This window comes from Lagopus leucura, unplaced genomic scaffold (assembly GCF_019238085.1).
Source record: "Lagopus leucura isolate 7727_CA_CO unplaced genomic scaffold, USGS_WTPT01 Super-Scaffold_73, whole genome shotgun sequence".
Lineage (NCBI taxonomy): Eukaryota > Metazoa > Chordata > Aves > Galliformes > Phasianidae > Lagopus > Lagopus leucura.
This window is the reverse complement of record NW_024962252.1, coordinates 35,324,406-35,345,066: the sequence shown is the minus strand read 5'-3', so window position 1 is coordinate 35,345,066 and position 20,661 is coordinate 35,324,406. Positions and strand designations below refer to the sequence as shown.

Here is a 20,661-nt window from a genome sequence, read left to right as displayed (position 1 = left end):
ACAGCTTTGGTAAACGCCAATAAGGTATTGGGTCCTGGTTTGGACTTTAAGAAAACAGTATCTAGGAATGACTTGTACAAATTCATTGAAGTAATTAGGGATGTCGTTACATCCTAAGGCATAGCATATTTAATCCCTGCAATTTATAGAAGAAAGTTTGGAAAGTGGTTGAGTTACTTTATACATAGGATTTTGCAACCGTAGAATAAGAGCAGAGTAGAAGATCTCTGTTTCTATAGCCAAAAGTATAACAGGAAACAATGGCTAGAAATGGAACTTAAATAAACTTAGTGTGGAAAAATAGGAAATTACCTCGGAGATACTATAGTGAACTGTAACACTTTTCAATGGAGTCTTGGAAAGGAGATGCTATCTTTCTTAATCTCTTATTTTAATTTTGCCCCAGTACATATACAGGACAGACTCTGTAAAAGCAGAGAGACAGTTCGGTATGCTCATGTTGCTGCTGTAAGGAAATCATCTGTTTGTCCACGCATCTGCAGACAGAAATAAGAGTTCTGCAGATGACAGTTTGCTATAAGTGTTCTCACAGAGTCTGTTTCAATCAACTTCATTTCAGAGACTTGCACAGAATTACTCTGGGGCATAGTGAGCTGAAAAAGAGGAGAGCATTTTCTTTAGGGAAGAACTTGGTACAAATATAATGCTGACATGAAACTTAAGGATAATAATGGAATACAAATACCCATCTAATTAAGAGTTTTGAAAGGCTTGCCATAAATAAGAAATATTGCATTTTTCTAGTAAATCATATTTTATGACTGGAAAAACAAAATCTCATTTTATATTTAAATCAATTACATGCTAAATTAGGGTATGGTTAGAGTAGTAATGCACATTGTTTCAAAAAGGAAGCATGCTCTGCTATTCCCTGTGCAAACCTCTACTCTGTGAATCTCTGGCGGAGTGGAAGTCAGTATTATTGTTCTGATTTTCTCCTTACTCCTACTCAGAGCTAGCTCTAGGTAAATGTGACCTGTGCAGTTACAATAGGATCATAAAGTGTTCAAAGAACACTCTTGGATAACCACTCATTCAGCTTTGCCTTTTGTCAGCAAATTAGTCCATTGTGGTAACACCTTTGAAATTACTTCTGCAGTCATTGGAATTGATGATTCACTGTGAATTACATTGTTCAGATTCAGGAGGAACTCTCAAATGAGCTGTGAAGGCTTGTTGCAGCTGTGACTGGGACTATTTGGTCACCTTTGTAGTAACCTGGCCTGACATGCTGCATGCTTTTGCACAAGCCCAGTCCTCATCCCCATTGGTGGAATCCCACATGGACCTTTAATGTTTGTGCTAAATTGGATTTGGATGAGAGAAAGAGAAATGGTGGCTCATCAAAGGAATTTATAAATGGCTGTCAACCTTGCATATCCATTTCAAAACTCAGGCACTGGTTCAGGGAATTGTGGAAGAAACTGAAAATTAAGAATGCAAGAAAAATCTGAAGTTAGGCAAAGGCTGTTGATTATAGAAGCACCAGCAGCATTCTGGAGTTCGTGACATAACTTTAATTTCCATCAGAATTACTAAAGAAGTAAAGAAAAATGTAGTTGGCTCTGTTCCGGTGTATGACCTTAGGGAAAAGCAGGTCCCCTGCAAAGATTATTTTTTTTTTATTCTTGTATACCTGAAGAAACATCTCTTCCTAGATTTGTCTGTATAACATATATGAAACTTTAATGACCTGTTGTTTTTTTAGCAATCTTTGAATATAACTGTTTTGAGAAGACTTGAACTGAAATTGTAAGGTGTCATGAGTGTGAAATCCGAATTATGGCAGCTCTAAAATGTCACAGCGCCTGCTTTTTGCTCTTCTGGATCACCTGTAAAGCTTTCTTCACAGACTCCTTGCACTTACAAGTATAAACCAGTAACAAGGTTTGCTTTCTGTATATAAATTTTCAAGAATCAGAATGGTTTGTGTTGGAAGGGACCTTTAAGATCATCTAGTTCCAACCTCCCTGAATGCTTTGATCCACCAAATGACAGACTTCAGGAAGTAGCCAAAATCCATGAGTGAATTTTACAGGAACTTTGCTTTTGCCAAGAGCCTTCATGTTTATTGCATAGATAACTCAACTGCTGCTTTAAATAAAAGGTTTGTATTTTATCTTTACAAACTAAGTGCTTATATGCCTCTCCATATTAACAACTCACTGTGACACTTAATCATAGGTAAAAGTTGTCTGTCCTGGCTCAGAACTCACCTACTTTTAGGCTGATATGCAGTCAAATATTGCTTAGCTCCTTTTGCCATTTTTTGAATGCCTTTCAGGACTATCCTTAACATACAAAGGTAGCTCCAAAAGTGATGCCTCCTATTTATTTACACAGAAGCTATGATAGATACAAAGAGCAAAATAATACTATTTGGTAAGAGTACATTTTCAACTACAAAACACTATTTTTCTGACCTAGTCATCACCATTAGCTATGCATTTTTGCTAGTGATGAACAAGATCCTGTGTACTGCACTTACTAAAATCTTCACCAATAGAGGTGTCGCACTGTCACCACTGCTGAAATGCACCACCTGTCACCTCACTGTGCTGATATCCACTGTTTGGTCTCCACAAACTCTCAGCAAGCATTGATGAATGACAATTGGTGCAGTGTTTTATGCACGGAGCAAATTTGTTACACATCTTTGCTTCACCTACACTTCCATGTCAAATACCATTTTGTCAGACCACCCCTCTGCTGCCATCTGTCACACTGCATTGGCAGGAAGGTTTGTGCTCTACTGGTATACCACCAACATGTGCCTCTGATATCATAAGCCAACATAGCAAAATAGGAGGCATTACTTTCAGAGCAGCCCTCATAGTTTGATGTGAACCAAACACATATGCTGCTATTGACAGCTGAAGTTTGAATTAGCTCTTGCAAAAGAACTGTGAAATTCATAGCACAACTTAATTTGTTTTGAAAACAGTTGCTGTTCAGAGGCTGTTGTGAAGAAGGACAAGTCTTTAAAAGGGTATCTGTTTTCTTGAGGCTGTGATTCTCTCTTTTGCAGCAATTGTTTTTACAAGTGAAGTGATTTTCATAAGAAAGATGTTCTGTTGTTCTGCCTTTCAGCCCCATCTGCACTCCTTTGCAGCACTGATTTCAAGTTATGATTCATTGATGAGGGAAAATTAGCCTCCGAACATTCTAATTCCTAATGGAACTTAGCACTGTACAGTTTGCCACAGTTATTAATCTCTGTTTCAGGAAAATAAAACACAGAAGATGAGTCAGGCTGGAGATTGATTGACAGAGCTGTGGGAGAGATTTGTGCACAGCACCTGCCCACGCTATTCCTGGATTTTGCTGTTGCTGTTAAGAGTCCGTTCACGAGCATTAAATGCTCTCATTAAAATGTAGAGTAAAAAGGGCAGCAGAGGAAAGCAGTGTCCTATGAAAGATGTAGTAAGCTCAACCTGCTTAGCAATACAAGAGCTGATGTTATCACTTTTTTTCAGTGTGGATAGGAGATAGAAGCAATAAGAAGACGACTAATTCTCATCTAATAGGTACAGAGAGGTCACTGGGTTTTGGAGAGCTACTGAATTTTGGTTCAGTAGCTGGGTCAGCTGTGTTTCTTATATCAGAGGAGAAAAGTGCATTCATTTTACACTGAATTTGTGCACAAAAAAGTAATTCTTCCCATTTCAGAACTTAATTTTTGAGGAGCTGGACTTCCTTGTTTTTAACAGCATATGGAGTTTGACTCCCATCTTTATCTCATGGGATGAGAGAATAGAATTAATACTTGGGGAAACAAGTTGTTTATTATTGCCTGTTTCAATTTTATACATTTTTATTTCCTTGTGGTTTCATATTGCAGTGGGGAAGAAGACTAAGAAATACTGTGGGGGAGAAGGGGATGTTAGGAAGGAAGTGCATGGATTTTAGTGCTTGCTACAGTGTAGCAGACCATCTACCCCCTTGCAAGGGGAAAATGAACTCTGGACTGTTTCACTTTTCATCAGAACTCCCAAGATGAGACTGAAATCTTCAGCTTAGAGCTTTTCTGGTGCTTCGGTAATGGCTGTGGTTTTGGCACTTAGTCAACAGTCTTGCTCTGGATGGCATCAGCAAAATCACAGTGACAACTGTGGCAGCATTGGCAGTGTGCCTGTGTGAATTTAACTTGTTACACCCTCTGCATGTGATTGCTATGGGCACCACTTTAATCTGCCATTAACTTTTCTGCTTACAGGTCAGTGAGGAAGCAACTCAAAACACGGTCTTTTGGTTTTAAGGCTGTGTAACTCTTTAAAGCCAGAAGATAGTATATTGAAAAATGACTTACATTGCAGCCATATTGCATTCCATTTTAAGGTGAAAATTTGTGCTTGTGAAGGATGTTATGTCTAGAAGAGCAACAAGTGAAGAATTTCCCATAATGACCTTAAATGATCTTGAATTTTTGAAGCCTGCCTAAACAGAGTAGAATTTTACTCTGTACCCAGTATACTTTAAGCAGCAGCATCCAATGCACTCAAATAATTCATACCAGTAGTTCTGGCAGACAGTGATATTTCCTAAGTCTGGAGTTGAATAGAGTAGGAATCAGATCTTCATATTCCAAGAGGAGGGATGTAGCAATTGAATTCGAACTGGATTGGCAAAGAAAGCAATGCAGTTTTCCTGTTTTAAGACCTAAATGTCCAAAGTTGCTTCTTACATACTACAGTCCCCTTCTTACATACTACAGAGGATTGCTGTACAGTTTAGATGTTGGGAGTTTGTGTTCAGCAGAATGCAGAACAATAGAAATGTTGTTTAGTGTGGAGGAGTACAGAACTGCTGTTAGGAAGAATTAATACAATACCAGACCACACAGTGTGGATGGATGATATTAAAATACCAGTCTTTTCTTTTTTTTGGATCATCATACAGGCTTTGTGATTCGCTATTCCCAAGCTTTCTAATATCAGATTTTGTTTATTTTTCTGCTAAATGTGCAGGGAATTGAAGAACGTCTTAAAATGCTAGTTTGCAGAACCTTCTTGAGCCAGCAGTGTGTGCTTGCAGCCCGGAAGGCCAGCTGTGTTCTGGGCTGCATTAAAAAAAGTTTGGCCAGCAGGGAGAGGGAGGTGGTTGTCCCTCTCTACTCAGCTCTTGTGAGGCCCCAGCTGGAGTACTGCGTCCAGGCCTGGGGCCCCCAGCACAGGAAGGATGTGAAGTTCTTCGAACAGGTCCAGAGGAGGGCTGCTAAGATGATAAGGGCTAGAGCATCTCTCCTATGAGGAAGGGTTGGGGGAACCGGGCTTGTTTTGGAGAAGAGAAGGCTCTGGGGAGACCTCATTGTGGCCTTCCAGTACTTGAAGGGAGCATATAAACAGGAGGGGGAACGGCTGTTTACAAGGGTGGATAGTGATAGGACAAGGAGGAATGGTTTTAAACTGAAACAGGAGCTTTAGGTTAGATATTAAGAGGAAGTTCTTCACCCAGAGGGTGGTGACACACTGGAACAGGTTGCCCAAGGAGGTTGTGGATGCCCCATCCCTGGAGGCATTTAAGACCAAGCTGCATGTGACTCTGGGCAGCCTGGTCTGGTGGTTGGTGACCCTGCACAGAAGGGGAGTTGAAACTTGACGATCATTGTGGTCTTTTTCAATCCAGGCCATTCTATGATTCATATTAAATCATCATAGCATAACTAAAATGTGTTATAAAATATTCTTATGCCTTACTCAGTCGAATCTTTGATTGAACTTGTAATGGTTGTTTTTGTAATGAATATTAGTTAGCATGCTTGATCCCAAGCTGCATTACATGCTCCATTTCTTTCTCAGAATTTCCTAAAACACAACATAGAATCGCATGGATTAAAACAGAGTTTAGTTATTGAACCTACTGTAGAGAATCTGTTTTGGTATACAGGAGCTTTATACAACTGTAAAGGAGTTTAAATGATTATTTTACAACCTTCCATGTCTTAAGTTATTGCATTGTTAGCAGTGAATAAAAATAGTATAGATTCCTACAGTAAATGACTGAATGCATTTTACCATAAAAATATATATATATTAAAAGTGTTATTTACTCAAACATCTTAAATGAACATCTGTTTAAATGCTCACGAATCTCAGTAGGTAGATTCTTTACTGATGTAGAAGAATTAAAATGAGAGTTCTGTTGTAGTAAAATGCTTATTATTTGTCCTCTTCTAAACAAATTGCTGAAGATCTTTCCATTCTTTTTTTTTTTCTTTTCAGCTTTCATATCCACTCCTGTGGTAGTTCTTACATCCAGTAATTAACCATGGACATCACTGTTTTAATTAACTCTCTTAAAAAATAAGTAAGAATTCTGATGATTCTCAGGGGAAATACTCTCACAGCTCTTATTTTCCCTTTCATATAAGCAACTTGGTGTTATTACTCAAAGGTACTGAGGAGTACTAACTCCATTTTACAGGAATAAAAATGTTCAGAATGAGATTTGTCTGTGGTTACACACTGATGTGCTAGGGTTATTTTTGGATATAGGTTGCTCTTCTTTTTGCTGATCTCAGGAGTTGACTCTTCAGACATGATCAAAAAACTGGTAAATAAGTTTTTGTTATCGCATGTGCCAGTTCATAAAACGTTAGCATCAAACGTACAGAAGAAAAACAAACAAAACAAAGACCAACCCTAAACAGTGCCCACTCCCAATATTTCCAACAATGTTAAATCCTGACAAAACAATATCTTTTGATAAGTACAGTGTACATGTCTCATAGAGCGCAGAATAAACAGTTGCATTCTATAAAGGTGAAGGATCAAATGCAGAGAGTGCTTCTACAAATAACTACTGTTCCCAACCTTCCTTATAGCTCTTCATGTCTTGTTCAGACCCAAGCAGTCATAAAAGTAGAACATTTCATCATGGTAAGGACTGTATGTGTAACTGTCCTCTAAAAGAAAGGAGCAATAACTACCAGTTTTTTCTGTCTCTTTCTTGAGACAATCAGCTTCACTGGCATGCCAGCGCACTGTTCATAAGGAGAGTGCTCATCTGCAAGTATAGGAATATTTTTTTTAATCCATCCTGCTCGCTTATTACTTTGCCTCACAGAGCCTATCCAGGAGTGGGTTAAATTGTGATTTAATGCTGCGGTGAAGACAGTTCTCTCTGGGACTGTAGTCATTAGTTTTATTCACTTTATTCGCTGGCAAAAGGACATTAGATGATTACAGCTGTCAGACCTCACTGATGCAGATCAGAATTCAAGGCACCAATTTGGCATGGAAAGGCATTGCATTCTAGTACTAGGCTACTGAGATAATCAGGCTATTCAGAGATCTGATGGCAAGTTTATCTTTTTTACTATTTTGCTAGTGGTGTTGTATAGTCATTAAATCATCAAGAAGAGGAATTGTACTTAATAAATTGTATGGGTAAGTATCTGTCTTTGCCACTGGATGATTCTGAAATTGGAACAGATTTGCAAAACAGAAGTAATTGTAGTTGCTTACTTGTTAATGAGGTCCATGCTACTTATAAACATGGAGTGCTCAATATTTTACAGGCATTCATGCAACTATAGTATATATTCACTTTTTATTATACATAAATATTTAAAACATTTTCTGAAATGTAACTGATACAAATTTGCAATTAGTTGGTGGATTTTTGAAAGTATTTCTGTTCTCACCAGCTGTTCCTGAAGATTTTTCTATGGTTCTGTGAAATTTTATTACATCGTGGCTTTATGAAAGGCAGAAAGGAAGCTTGTTCTCTTTCATTCCATTTATTTTCTTTACTTATGAAGCTTCTCTTCCTGGGTTCGTATAAAGTATAAGTTGAAATGATCTTTTGAGGTTATTTTTCACATTGCAGTTAAAGAGGTTGGATTCTCTCTTTTCCTACAAGAGGAAAGGAACCAACTATTACCGCCTAGCAGGGGATATTGCAGTCATGAACAGAAAAACCTCTGGCAGAGCCGCTGTGATAACAGGACAGAAAAACTGGGAAAGGGAAGAAACTGCAGTGTGTGCATGCAGTGGCAATGTGGTCATGGATCAATCGTGACTTCTAAGACAGGTCACAATTATGGCTTCTAAGACAGGCCACTTCTACCTGTAGTGTATGTAACAGTATATTCCTGACTGGCTTTAGTCTACTTGGTTGTTAAAAACCTCCAGTTTCCCTATGCAATTTGTCCCAGTGTTTCACTGCATTTATTGTTAAAAAGCTCTTTTTTGCAGGGGAAAGAGGAGTCTGCCACAAGGTTTCACCTATATTCCCTTGCTATGCTTGCTAAGCATTCCATTGTGTCTCTCACAGACAGGGAAGACAGCTCTTCTTTTCCCTGGATTCTCTAAATGTCCAGGATGTGATGTGACATGCTAAGCAAAGTAACTGTAGCTGAGGTTTACAAATGTTGAGTACAGTAGAAAGAGTTGTTTCATTTGTTGTATTCATGTTGTAGGAAAGACTTCTGCTTGTATGTGCCAGTTAAAGAGTGTTTTTTTGCCTAAAAATTCTTTGCTCAAGTTCATTTGGATGTGTTCTGTAACTCTCGTATGCTTCTCTGAATTATTTAGTCAGTTCTTTCCTATCCTGCAGGCGATTGTACCTGTCCGAACATCATGCTGCATTTCTTGCCTTACTGGATTTTATTTTACTTTTTCGTGTAGCTTTGCCTTGTGTTCTCTTTGCAAAAAGCAATCCCTTGCCACCTCTTTTCTGCAGGAGACTCTTACTGTTTCCTGTTAGTAATGAAACTTCCCCACAGTTCCCCATATTCCGCTTAGACACTTCACAGTGAGTGAATTTCTCATCCTGAACGATGTCCTTGTGGGCCACCAAGGAACTGGGGTGTTTTCAGAACAGAAATGGCTCTGGCAGAGCTGAGGGGTTTGTATTTGGGAGCCCCAGGCCTCTAAGCACACACAAGTTAGTAACTAGCTTATATTAAGCTTGACGTACAACTGATGCAGAAACATTTAAGTTAGTACAGCAGCCTACAGAGAACAAACTAGAAGTTATTGCTCCTTTATTTACTTGTGTTATTGGAGCACTTTGACAGCTTAGTCGTGAACTGTATTCACCTGTGCACCTAAGTGCTATGTACAGGCAGCCTGTTAGCAGGGCTCCTTGCCCAACCACACCTTGAAAGCAAGACAGATCAAGAAATTATGTTTCTGGATGGTTAATAATAGTAACTGTGTGTTAACTACATAGAGGCATTGGAACCAAATTATAATTAGCAATATTTAAAAGTAGTGAAAAATACCCATGAATTTTTTACATCTATTATAAAAACCTGATAAAGTTCTACTTGATCCTTAGTGACAGAAAATTTTAATTTCTGTTGTTAATTAACATTAATCACCCTGGTGGAAGATAGAGTTGAGTGGTGAATATTACTGTTAAATAGTAATTCCAGTTGTTGGTAAAATCTTAAGTAGACTTACTTCAAACACTGTAACTAAGTTGTCTGTAACCTGGGAGCCCTCTACCAAGTAAGTAAAGCTTAGGAAAGGATATATATTATGCAAGATGATCATATAACAGCTGTGAGCTATATTAAAATGACACAATCTTGGTGCATTTTGAAAGAATGCTTTTTTTCCAGGAAATAGCAGGGAAAGTAGCAGCTTGCTTTCCAACCAGCACAGTTCAGTCACTGATTACATGAGGTTTTTTTTTCCTTTGGATATTCATCTATCTGTGATCCAATACAAATTCATCATGGCACAATTTTATTAAGGGTAATCTAGTTTGCAGCTTCATTTATCAGTTGATTTTATTTTATCAACACTGCCTGGAGGTATTGATAGAATATCATCTTTCCTTTGATTAATTATTTCTGCTCTGTCCTGGAGGCATATCTTAGAAAATTTATGGGACAAGGGAAGCCTCCTAGAAGCATAATTATAGTTCACAGCAACTAGTTTTTTTTACCCATATAGATGAATGATATCAAGAAGTAGATTTCCTTAGTTCTGACTTGCTTTTCTCACATACACAGTAAAATGGATGCATAAATTCTTCCTGACAAGTACAGTTTGCTTTTTGGCCAAACGTTTTTGGAAGTGATAGCACAAAGTGTTCAGTGTTAATGACTTAAAATACACAAGATACAAAAAAGATTCAAAGGTTAATGGTAGAATCCCTGGAACTGAGGAATCTCTTACTGGTAGGAACATCCCTGAAGTTATTCTTCTACTTCTTGGTGCATTTTTGAACTACAAGCAGTCACTGAAGTTGACTTGCGGTAGTTAGATGTTTTGTCTGTTTTGTGATTATTAGTATTTGAATTCTTTGACTGATATTAAAGTTTGTTGAATTTTCCCACCTTTTCAGATATTGCCCATGAAAGAAAAGATCGGTCCAAGTTGTCCATAGCTTTACTGTTTAAATAAACAAGTTTCTCCTTCTTCCTCTTGTTTTTTCCTCCTTGTTCCAATATTATTATAGAGATGCATTAGCACACCTCTTGGTGTTCCTATTATGAAGTACCTTGAAGCCTTGTTATGATGTCTGTCTGGAAATTACATCATAAAGTGAAATTTTTTGTAGGCTTTCATTGTACTACTTTAGTTGTCATTCCCTCCCTCCTTCCCCCCCCTTGTTAAAGCAATATAAAAAAAAACAAAACAAAAAACATCATAGAGAACTGCAAATCTGAAAACAACAGAGCCTGAAGTACTGTCTCTCCTACAAGGATGTGGTCACCACTTTTCAGTCATTGAAATCAGTTTGATCTGATCCTTAAAATTATTTTCTTCTGAACTGGCACTCTTAGGTATTTTCTAGGACTTCCAATTTTTTTCTTGACTGCTTTTCAGATGGTGTCTTGTTTTGTTTGTTTGTTTGTTTTTCCCTTCTGCAGCCTTTTGTTTGTTTTAATCTTCTAAATTAAAGTTTAAGTCTCAAAAATTTAAATTTTATAAATATAATTTGAATGAGAAACCTCATGCGAAAGTGCTTCGAAGTGCTTCTAAGTGTCCTGTTGTTTTTCAGGAAGTTCTTCAGAATTCTGTAACATTCATTGTCCACAATAGATGATATGTTTCTTTTCAAGCCAAAGAGTAGAAGTCAAGGGTTTTGCTGTGCTAACTACGTGTGAAACTTTTCTTGGTGTGTAGTGATTTATGGTGCCTCTGGTTTTGAGTTGCCAGCAACATCTCTAAACAGGATAACTCTGAAATTATTCAGCTATCAGAAGTCATTGACCAAGCTTCTTGGCAACGTAAGTGGAATATGTAGGTCCTTCTCTGATGTAAGCTGGGTATTTGACATCACCAGTGTTAAAATTCAATTTGTTCTGTAGGAGGGTTTTTGGATATGCCTTTACAGGTGAAATTCGAATGCCCTGCATACTGTAGATGCCCTGCATTAGGAATTAGAGACAAGATTTGGGTCATCTTTTTGAAGCAGCAGCTCAATAGTATAGCTGTCTTGAGATAACCAATCAAGTTCTGACCAAAACGGGAACAGAAATGCTAAATTAGCTGGTTACTGTTTGAGTGAGTGTATCTTTCTCATTTCCCATTAGATGTAGAAAACCATAAATAAGAATAGCTTGTTATGGAAGTGTACATAATGTAAGTTCCCTCCCTTGCATAGTAGCTTTTTATTTTTTAAGTGTTTACCATTACAACCTGAACTGATTTCCAGCATGATAAAGAGAAGGGTTGTTTGCTTTCTAATGCTTACACAGTGTTACAGTGAATTGTCTCATGTCAGAGCAGATTTGTCAGTGAAGTAAATCTTGGATTTAATGAAAGGAATTGCGCTAGCCAGCAGATGTTACTTGTGTGTGTGCTGCTTCCATTGGGATATCTCTTTTCTTGATCTCATTCTTGAATACCTAAACATAGAGGTAATTGAAGAAAGAGACCATAACTCCCATAGACCTATGGGAAAAGTTTAATGTGACTCCAATATATATTCAATTCAAAAGGTGTATCTATCTGATATGTTTCTGTACTGTACTTTCAGTGTTCTTTACAGCAAATTGAGGAAAGAAAATGGAATAGTGTATGGCAGATGCCACTTGGTCTGTCGTAGGAAGCACTGAGATCACTATGAAGTGAGGCAGAGAGAGAAGCCAACAAGTCTGTCAGGTTGCAAAAGAGGAGTGGAAGGAATTCTTTGAATCTAATTTGCCACTAACACTTTATGTGAAGGGACTGCTACCTCATAACTGATCACAAAAAATGTGATTTAGGAGCAGTATCTGCCCTGCTTGTCCTGCAGGATTTCTGAACTCCCAGCTATATTTCTCCTGCTTCTCCCCACCACCACCCTGTGAGATACTTCATGAGTCATTTGCAGAAGGGCGGCTGAACTTGGAAGGCATTTTTTCTAAAAGACCATCTCCTAGCATTTAGCCTCTGTCATTAGGAAGCTGCTTTTCATCCCAGCGGATACGTAGAGAAACAGGTTCTTCTAAGGGATTTCTTTATTATTTTCATAGTGCTCTTGAAAATGTTGTAGTGAGTGCTCTTCCTTCTGGATTTTATCTGCATTAATTACTGCTGCGCTGAGTCACTTTGGCTCCTGTCCAGTTCTGTGTTAAGCAAGCCTTGCAACCAGCTCAGAATTGCTTTGAAGCTAATTTAAGAAACTTAAAGAAGATTGATTAGGACTTCCCCCTGAAGAAGGGAAACCTCGGATCCTGTGGATTTTGCTGTATGGTGGTAATAGGCTGCCAGATCTACGATGCTCTTCAGACATCTCTTTTTTTTATAGTTGAGTGCTTGTCACTGCTGCAGTAGATGTAGTATTTCTTCTCTGGTGTGCTATGCAGCTTGCAGTTCAAAACTAGGGGTTTTTGTTTGTTTTGTAATGTCAGAGATAACGAGAATTTGAATGGACTGTGCAGAGGTTGTGTTCCAGGCCACACACTGGGAGGGAGAATCTTGATTCTATGGCAGTCTGTGAGACTTCTGCCTTCACACCTCAAGCAAGGAGAGTATTTCCCCCTGCCTGCCAATACTGATACTTTCAGACTTTTTCTGGTCTTTGTGATTTGCCTCCCTGAAGTGCTGAGCAGCAGTTATTACAGTTTAGCAATTGTAAGTGTTGCTATACAGTGTTGTCCAACCTCTGGTGCTATCTGTGCACAAGTTCAAACTTTCTCCAGGGACTACTCCATTAGATTTACCCTTTCAGTCTTCTTTGAAATAGAGTTGTATGGAATTTTAAACTGTTAAGCCTTTAACAAAGCTTTTGCAATGTTTGGGAAAACTAATGACATTACAGTTTACAAATTTCATATACTTTTCTTTACTAAACTTCAAAGCATGAATTTTGACATCTTTGTTTCACAGTTAATGAAGGGAATACTGCATATGAAACCGAATGTGTGAAATCCAGTCCCAGGAAGTTAGAAATAAAGTGGTCATTCCTATTGATCAGCCACTCAGCACGGGTATGCTCGAGTCACACTGCTTGTGTGTGCTGGGACTGAAGGTAGCAGCCGTGGGTGAAGGGGATGTTCCTGTCTGCAAGCACAAAACAATAGATGAACTTCACAAGTCTGCTACATCCTGCTCTTTTTCAAAAGGAAAGAAATTAACTCAGTGAAACAATAATTGACAATAGAACAAAAGTCATTTTGAAGGCATTGTCTTGGTAGTGCTGTATTTAAATTAAGGTACAGATGTTTTTAATAAGGCCTGTTCTATCATGATTTATATGCCTTAGTTACTTTTGTAACATTCTTCAGCATTTTAGCACAGTGAATGTCAGTGCACTGACAAATAAAACTTTCACCTGGTTTGGATCAAGCACACAAAGACATGGAAAGAATTGATATCTCTGGTATGTAGTAACTAATCTTGAAAGAGAAGTTAAGAGAGACATTTTTAGAATCACTGGTGGCTTTCTAAGAATGATTAGCCTATTGTGATTTAGAGAGTGACTTGTCCCAAGTCAAAAGTTTCTTTTCATATGTAAAATTAATGTATTATCTGCAAGGAATGATTATTTCTGAAAAGTTGAACAAAACACTTTTTCATGTAATTTAATTATTTTTGCTATTAATTAGCAAGTTGAAATTATAAAAGATTTCTAGACATTTAGATATGGTTTACAGCTTAAAAAATATGCATTAGACTTACTTAGATTGTTCTGGGTTTTTTTATACTATGTTTCAAAGCAGTATTTCAAAACCTCTGTTGAATCTTACCATAAAATTGGTACACTTTGGAGAGGTTGTTTTTTTTTTTTTTTTTTGCCTAGGAGGATTTTCTGTCTTATAAAAGTAAGGTGATTTCAGGTATATGTGCATCTTTTTTCCTTGAACAACCACGATTACATTCACTCTTTAATCTCTATATTCTGTAAACAGACAAAAGACATTTAAAAGCAAGAAAAAATGACACTGAGTATTCGCAAATTTCTGACTCGTAGTTTTTAAGAGTGGAAGCCTGTATTTAATTTCAGTAGCTTAAAATATTTTTAGTTGTGTGATGCAGTGTTGTACTCGGGCAGATTCATTTTATTTATTTGTTGTGATGACCATATTACTTCCTGTGTGATATAAGATACTGATTTGGGTATTTATTCACAGAAGTGCATGGTGAATGAGTGCCAAAATTATTTCTAATTCAGTGTGCATGTTCTTGCTGTCTGATTATATTCTCTCTAGGCAAATAAAAGGGAAAACTTGACTTTTCAACTGCTCTCTTTCAAACTCTGCTAAATTTTCAGAAGCTGAATAATTTACCTCTGCTTCTTGGCCTTTGTAAAGAAGAGAGCATGCTCTTGTTGTCATTACAGAGGCATAAATGGATAAACTTAAGATCGTTCTGAATTTATATCTGCATCTGTGGTACTGGGTGTTGGTTGTCCTATTCCTTAAGGATCACGTAACGTAAATTCTGTGTGTTTATAACAAGCAGGAATTATGAGGGCAAAGTCCGCCATGGAATTGAACGCACAGCACACTTTCTATTCTCATTAGCTGCTAAGTAAATTTGCAAATCATTTATATGTAGACCTTACTCTACAGGATTGGAAGCAAGCTTCTAGTGTCTGTTTTAGATCAAAATTGAGTGTCAATTGTTTTGAAGTGCTAAGGCTTGTTTACCTAAAAAAAAAAAAAAGAAAAAAAAGAAAAGGAAATGTATGTACTAAAGAGGAATAACAAATATTGTTGCTTGTAGTTTAATCCTCAGGTACTTTGCAGTAATGAGTAGATGTGCAAGCAGATCCTTTCTCTCTGGATCATGCTAATTAGGATAAGGTTTCTAAATCTATGCCTCATGTTCCAGCATCTGAATTAAGGGAGATTCTTTCTGGCATTGAGATCCCATGCCATGTGACACACAGGGACGTTAGTGTGAGACAAAATTATGCTTACAACTATTTCAGGGCTCCTCTGCTACTCCCACACACGCTCTGAGAATAGCCCAAGAGGTACTGTTGCTAGTACGCTCCTGGAGACTGAAAGTATTTATTTTCAGCATTTCACACCTCCCTCCCTTACTACTCTAGTTTCATTCTTTCTGGTATGTCTGATGCTTTGTCCTCAAGGTGATTTTGAAGGGAAAAATGTTGCTTTTTTTGTGTGCTCATGGCTGTAGTGATGTGAGTCTTCCTTTGAAAATATGTGAGCGATGAGTAACGTAATGTGACTGGCACAAGAGGATCACTCCTCACTGCGATAAAGCAGAAAACTATAGGACCCTTCTGTGAGCAGTAACTCTTGTAAAAACTGTCAGCTTCTAAAATTAGGCATGAAATGCCATCACGGGAAGGTTTTCTCTTCAGGGCTTGCCCTTTCCAGTTTACCTTAATCTTTGAGATAGAAGCACAGCCCTTTATTGGTTGCATAAATAAACCATTGGACTTGCTTCAGAGATAACACCCAATTTAAAGGTGAGATTGAATCAGTTGTTGAAAATAGTCTATTTGGAGAAGCTTAAATAGGTTCACATATCTTGGTGTCTCACTGAATTGATTTTTTTTCCACCTCCCATTTGTTCCTCTCGGAGAGAGAGGTAATGATTATTTCAGTAAAAAATAGGAATGAAAACCCTTACATTACAAATGTCACCTTGACGTGCCGTTTTTTGGTTTGGTTTATTTTTTGGATGAGTTTGCATTTACTGTCATGTTATTTCATCTTAACTGATGATGATAAAAGCCTTGCTGAAGTCATTTTCCAGAGATTTCTATAAGGAAAAGAAAAGGCGTCTGGCCCAACAGCATTGTTACTGGAAACACAGGAAGGGCCAGGTGTGCACATTGTGTGAATTGCCAGCAACAACTGGAGTTTTGGAGAGTATTCTAGAGAGGATTCTCTCTGGAATGCCTCATCTCTATCCTCAGCAGGTCTCTTGTCCATCAGCTATTTTATTTGCTTATAGTGTTCGATTTGTTTGTCTTTCTAAATACTTCAAGTGTGTTCTCCTGTAATGAGTTCTGATGAGTACTTCAGCGGTAAAGAGATGTTTGAGGCAGTAGCTGGGAAGGGTGATTTCATCTGTGCAAAAATGCCTGCAGCTTTTAGTTCTGATTATTATTTTCTTACTTTAATAGGAATTAACTGAATTTTACCTAGAATAAGCCTAAAAGACTTGGTGAAGCCTTCAGATGCCAACGCAGTTTCTTTTGAAATTTCTCACACGTCTTTAGCCATGATTAAACTAAAATCAAATGTGATTTCGTTTTTTTTACGTGCCATGCGGCTTTCTGTTTCACGTTACAAGCAGTGCTCAGAATAAATGTGTTGCACAAGATCGTATTACTGGTGGGGTTCATTAGTTATAAAAACAGATCCTGTTGATCATGTACACTTTATAAAATATGATAGGTTTCTTTCCTCTCAAAGTGAAGAAGTTGTAAACATACAATGAAGTAAGAATGTGATTCTATTGCTTTGTTCTGATTAAAATAGAAATCACAAATGTTGATATCGAAACCAATGCAAGGAACTTTAGGATAAGCAATAAACTGCTTTCATGCCCGTGTTTTGTTTGATTGTCAAAATTGGATATGCTGGAACCTAAACTAGAACATGCATGCGGGTACATGCATCTAAACAAGATAAGAAATTCTGTTAAGCAATTGCAGCGCATGTTTCTATATGTGGAATTTAGCTTTTAAGTTACTACAGCGCTGTGACTTATTGTAGTAGAGGCACGTAGGAAAGCATATGCTGCCTGGATGCTGGATTCTTTGCAAGCAGATTTCCTAAAAGCCAGCAGATAGCTCTGTTGTCTTGCCAGGTGGGTTTGGGGGTTCTGCAATGCCAGCACTCCTGGTCCTCGCTGCTGGGAAATGTCTGGAAATATTCCAAGTACGACAGAAGTGTCTGTCGCGGATTATGTTACCACCGTGATCAGGGAATTTGAGACAACCTGGAAAGACTGGGCAGTGCTCAATCCGTGTTTGCTGGATACAGCACTGCTGTTATGAGTTTATGGTGCATGCACAAGTGTTGAATAGTCGCCTTTTTGATGCTTTCATAAGAAGCAGGGTCTTCAGCTAATCAAGGTTTATTCTTTTGATTTGAGTCTGGTGTGTGGAATGACTCTGTTGAGAAATGTTATTAGTGTATTAACAATGTTAACAAAATGTATGCCAATGTATTAATACAAAAAACATAATTCTGTGGCTTTTTTAATATCTTTAGCTTTTTGCTCGTGATTAACTTTGTTTTTACATGCAAATACTGCATTTCAGCAGACAAGATCAAGTCTTAAGGGAATTATACATACTTTGTCTGGGAGTTTCATAGCTATTTCTTACCTGAAACAGTGCAACATTTGCTTGGGTTTCACTAAGTCACAACCCTATGATGTGTTACTTCTTCTCTGTACACTGTTGTCTAGTGTTTGAAATTTAGAGTTTTTAAAAATGAGAAATTTTTAGGAATGTCTTAAATTAGAAATCTGGTTTTAGTCCTGTTCATTTGCCTTACCAGCTCAGTCACAGTGCAGGACATGTAAAAATTAATAGCCATACCCTTTGTATTGTCATGTTTTGATGTTTTTCAGAACTATCTAGCAACCAAGCAGGTGACGGCTTGATCATCCCACATTCCTTCTTGTCTTGTCTTAGGTTTTCTACCCTAGCAAAGATGGTACTAAGATCCCCATGTTTATTATTCACAAGAAAGGAATTAAATTGGACGGTTCTCATCCTGCCTTCTTGTACGGATATGGAGGCTTCAACATATCGATTACACCAAGCTACAGGTAAGCAGCAGGGTATTTTCAACCTTCTGAAGCAATTTGATGTTAACGACTATCAGAAAGGACTGAGAGCTGGCTGGACTATGGATCTGCAGAATTAAGGGTTTCAGGTCCTTGAGAAGTACTGTTGTGTACTGTAAATTGTGAAAATTCAGATGTATTTTCATATACCTCTGAGAAGATTGTCAAAAGCAAAATCATACTGTGTTCCTATATAATCAAAAAGAGAAAAGATTATTTTGTCTAGAGGTAGTTGTGATACAGGCTCTGCATATGCAAAGCAATGCGTTGTAAACCAAAAATGCTGTTTGCAAAATAGGATTTGTAGCTCTCCAAAGACATAAGCTATATTGAATAGATGTCCTCTTTAAAGAAAGGGCTGATTTCCTCTGTGAGGGAATTCAGATAGACTTAGCAAAAGTGTCACTGATTGTCTTAGAGCTTTGATGTATAACAGTTGTTTCTAAGCAAGGCAGAAGTAAACAGAAACGCAAAGGGCTGGATGGAACACTGTACTTCAGATAGAAGAACAGCTCACTAATACAAAAATAATCTAATATCAAACCATACTGTTAAGTTTGTGTGCTACCAGGTCTTCTTTTAGAGTCAGTGTATTTCAAGAAATTTTTTGTAGTGTTAGCTCTTCCAGGTCACTGTGGTTGTATTTGTAAGTAGGATTTACAGTCTCTGGTGGTTTATATCAAGTACCTTGTCCAACAGTGGACCTCACATCTTGCACTCTGTGATTACTGGAAAGTATTTTATATGCCTTGTAAAGCTACATTTTTAATTTCCTGTGGTTTTTGTGAGACAATTATATAACCAGAATAGGTTTTAAATTCCCTTTTAGATTAGACTCAAGCACTGATTTATTACAGTCTATTGTAGATGCTGAAAACTGCGATAAAACTGACCATGTTTTCTTTTCCAAAGTAAATATAATGTATTTATTGATTTGGGATAAAATTTCATGTGCTGCAGAGCAGTGTGAGTTGGCTGCTGGCAAAAGGAGTGGAAAGTATCCCATGGTCCCTTGTCCCACCTCCCTTTCATTAGCCCTGATGTTAGCTGGAACTTTTGCTAAGCTCATTACCCTCACAAGGGTAATGTATAAATAAATAAAAAAAACTATCCTAGCAAAAAGGATGGGTGGTTTTCTGCCACTTGGGCAAGTTGAAGTTTAACTTGTAGGAGTCCAGCATTAGCAAGCAGCAAGAAAGTGTAGCTAACAGAAGGGAGGATGGGAAAAAGGGAGCAGTGACCTATATCTTTCGGAATCCCATGAAACTGTACTCTTAAATGGTGGATTAAGTAAGAGTATGAATCTGTAACAATACCTTAAAAGTAAGAAGCACAGAGAACTATCAGTTTTAAGAGACTCTATGTTACTCCACTAACAATGTGAAGAAGACACAGGTGAGCTGCATCTCCCTCCTCATTCTTTCCTTGTAACAGCAGCACATCCCTTCTTAGCCTTTCAAAAAAGAGGGACACAAAGACCTTGGAATGCACCTTTATTGTTGATAAACTCAGAGTTGCACGCTTGATGAGGAAGAATGTTCTGGAAGTAAGCAGGCAAGATCAGGAAAGGAAATTGTAATAGAGAAGTTATGTCAGAAAGACAGGACTTCCATACCTACTAAGTTCAATGTGTGACTGTGTCCCTGTTACTATACACTGCAGTATTCAGGAGTAGTTCCCAGGTCCAACAGCTGCTCCCATTGCAGCCCAGCACCACCCCTTTTTTTTTTTGTTTTAATTTTATTTTTTTTAATAGATGAACACGGACACAATTGCTCAAAAAAGAGCCAAAGGATGATTAATGCTAAGGTCTGCCACATATCTCACCTGAGCTGAGACAGTTATGGAAATGCAATTGCATGGTAGCCTACTTACACTATACATGCGTACACACACACACACACACACACACCACTCTATTTCTGAGTAAATATTCTTTTTTTTTTTTAACTTAAGGCTTTTGTAACTTTTTACAGAATGTTCCTACTTCTCCTATCATAGAATCATCTTGGTCAGAGAAAACCTTTAGGATCACCAAGTCCAACCATCAGTCTGACCTACCAAATCCTATCACTAAACCAGATCCTTTGGTGCCACATTCACACAACTCATAAATACCTCCTGGGATGGGGATTGCACCTCTGTCACGGGCAGCCCATTCCAATGCTTAACCACCATCCCCATGAAGAATTTCTTTCTAATATCCAGTCTAAACCTCCCTGGTACGTTTTTAGACTGCTGATTATTTCCAGTTCTGTCCTACACTTCAAGTCAGTAAAATATTTTCTTGCTGATATTTTGCATCCATCACTGTGAGCCAGCTCTTGGGCTTGGGAAACTTGTTTTTTAATTCAAAAAGTGATATTGCTTTTCACTTATTCTCTAATACACATACACACAAAAAGTCTTTTCCCCTGAAAGCAACAGAAACAAATCAACAAGAGGATCCAAAAATAACTATGAGAAT

The 20,661-nt window shown here is 37.8% G+C and overlaps 1 protein-coding gene across 1 annotated transcript in view; it reads left to right on the top strand.

Moving 5' to 3' along the window:
• Positions 1–20,661, top strand: part of LOC122184694 (prolyl endopeptidase) — a 93,792-nt gene that overhangs the window by 59,312 nt on the left and 13,819 nt on the right. Inside the window, exon 11 of the mRNA XM_042879838.1 lies at positions 18,040–18,176. Coding sequence (XP_042735772.1) covers positions 18,040–18,176 — 137 coding nt within the window. The remainder of the gene's footprint in view (positions 1–18,039; positions 18,177–20,661) is intronic.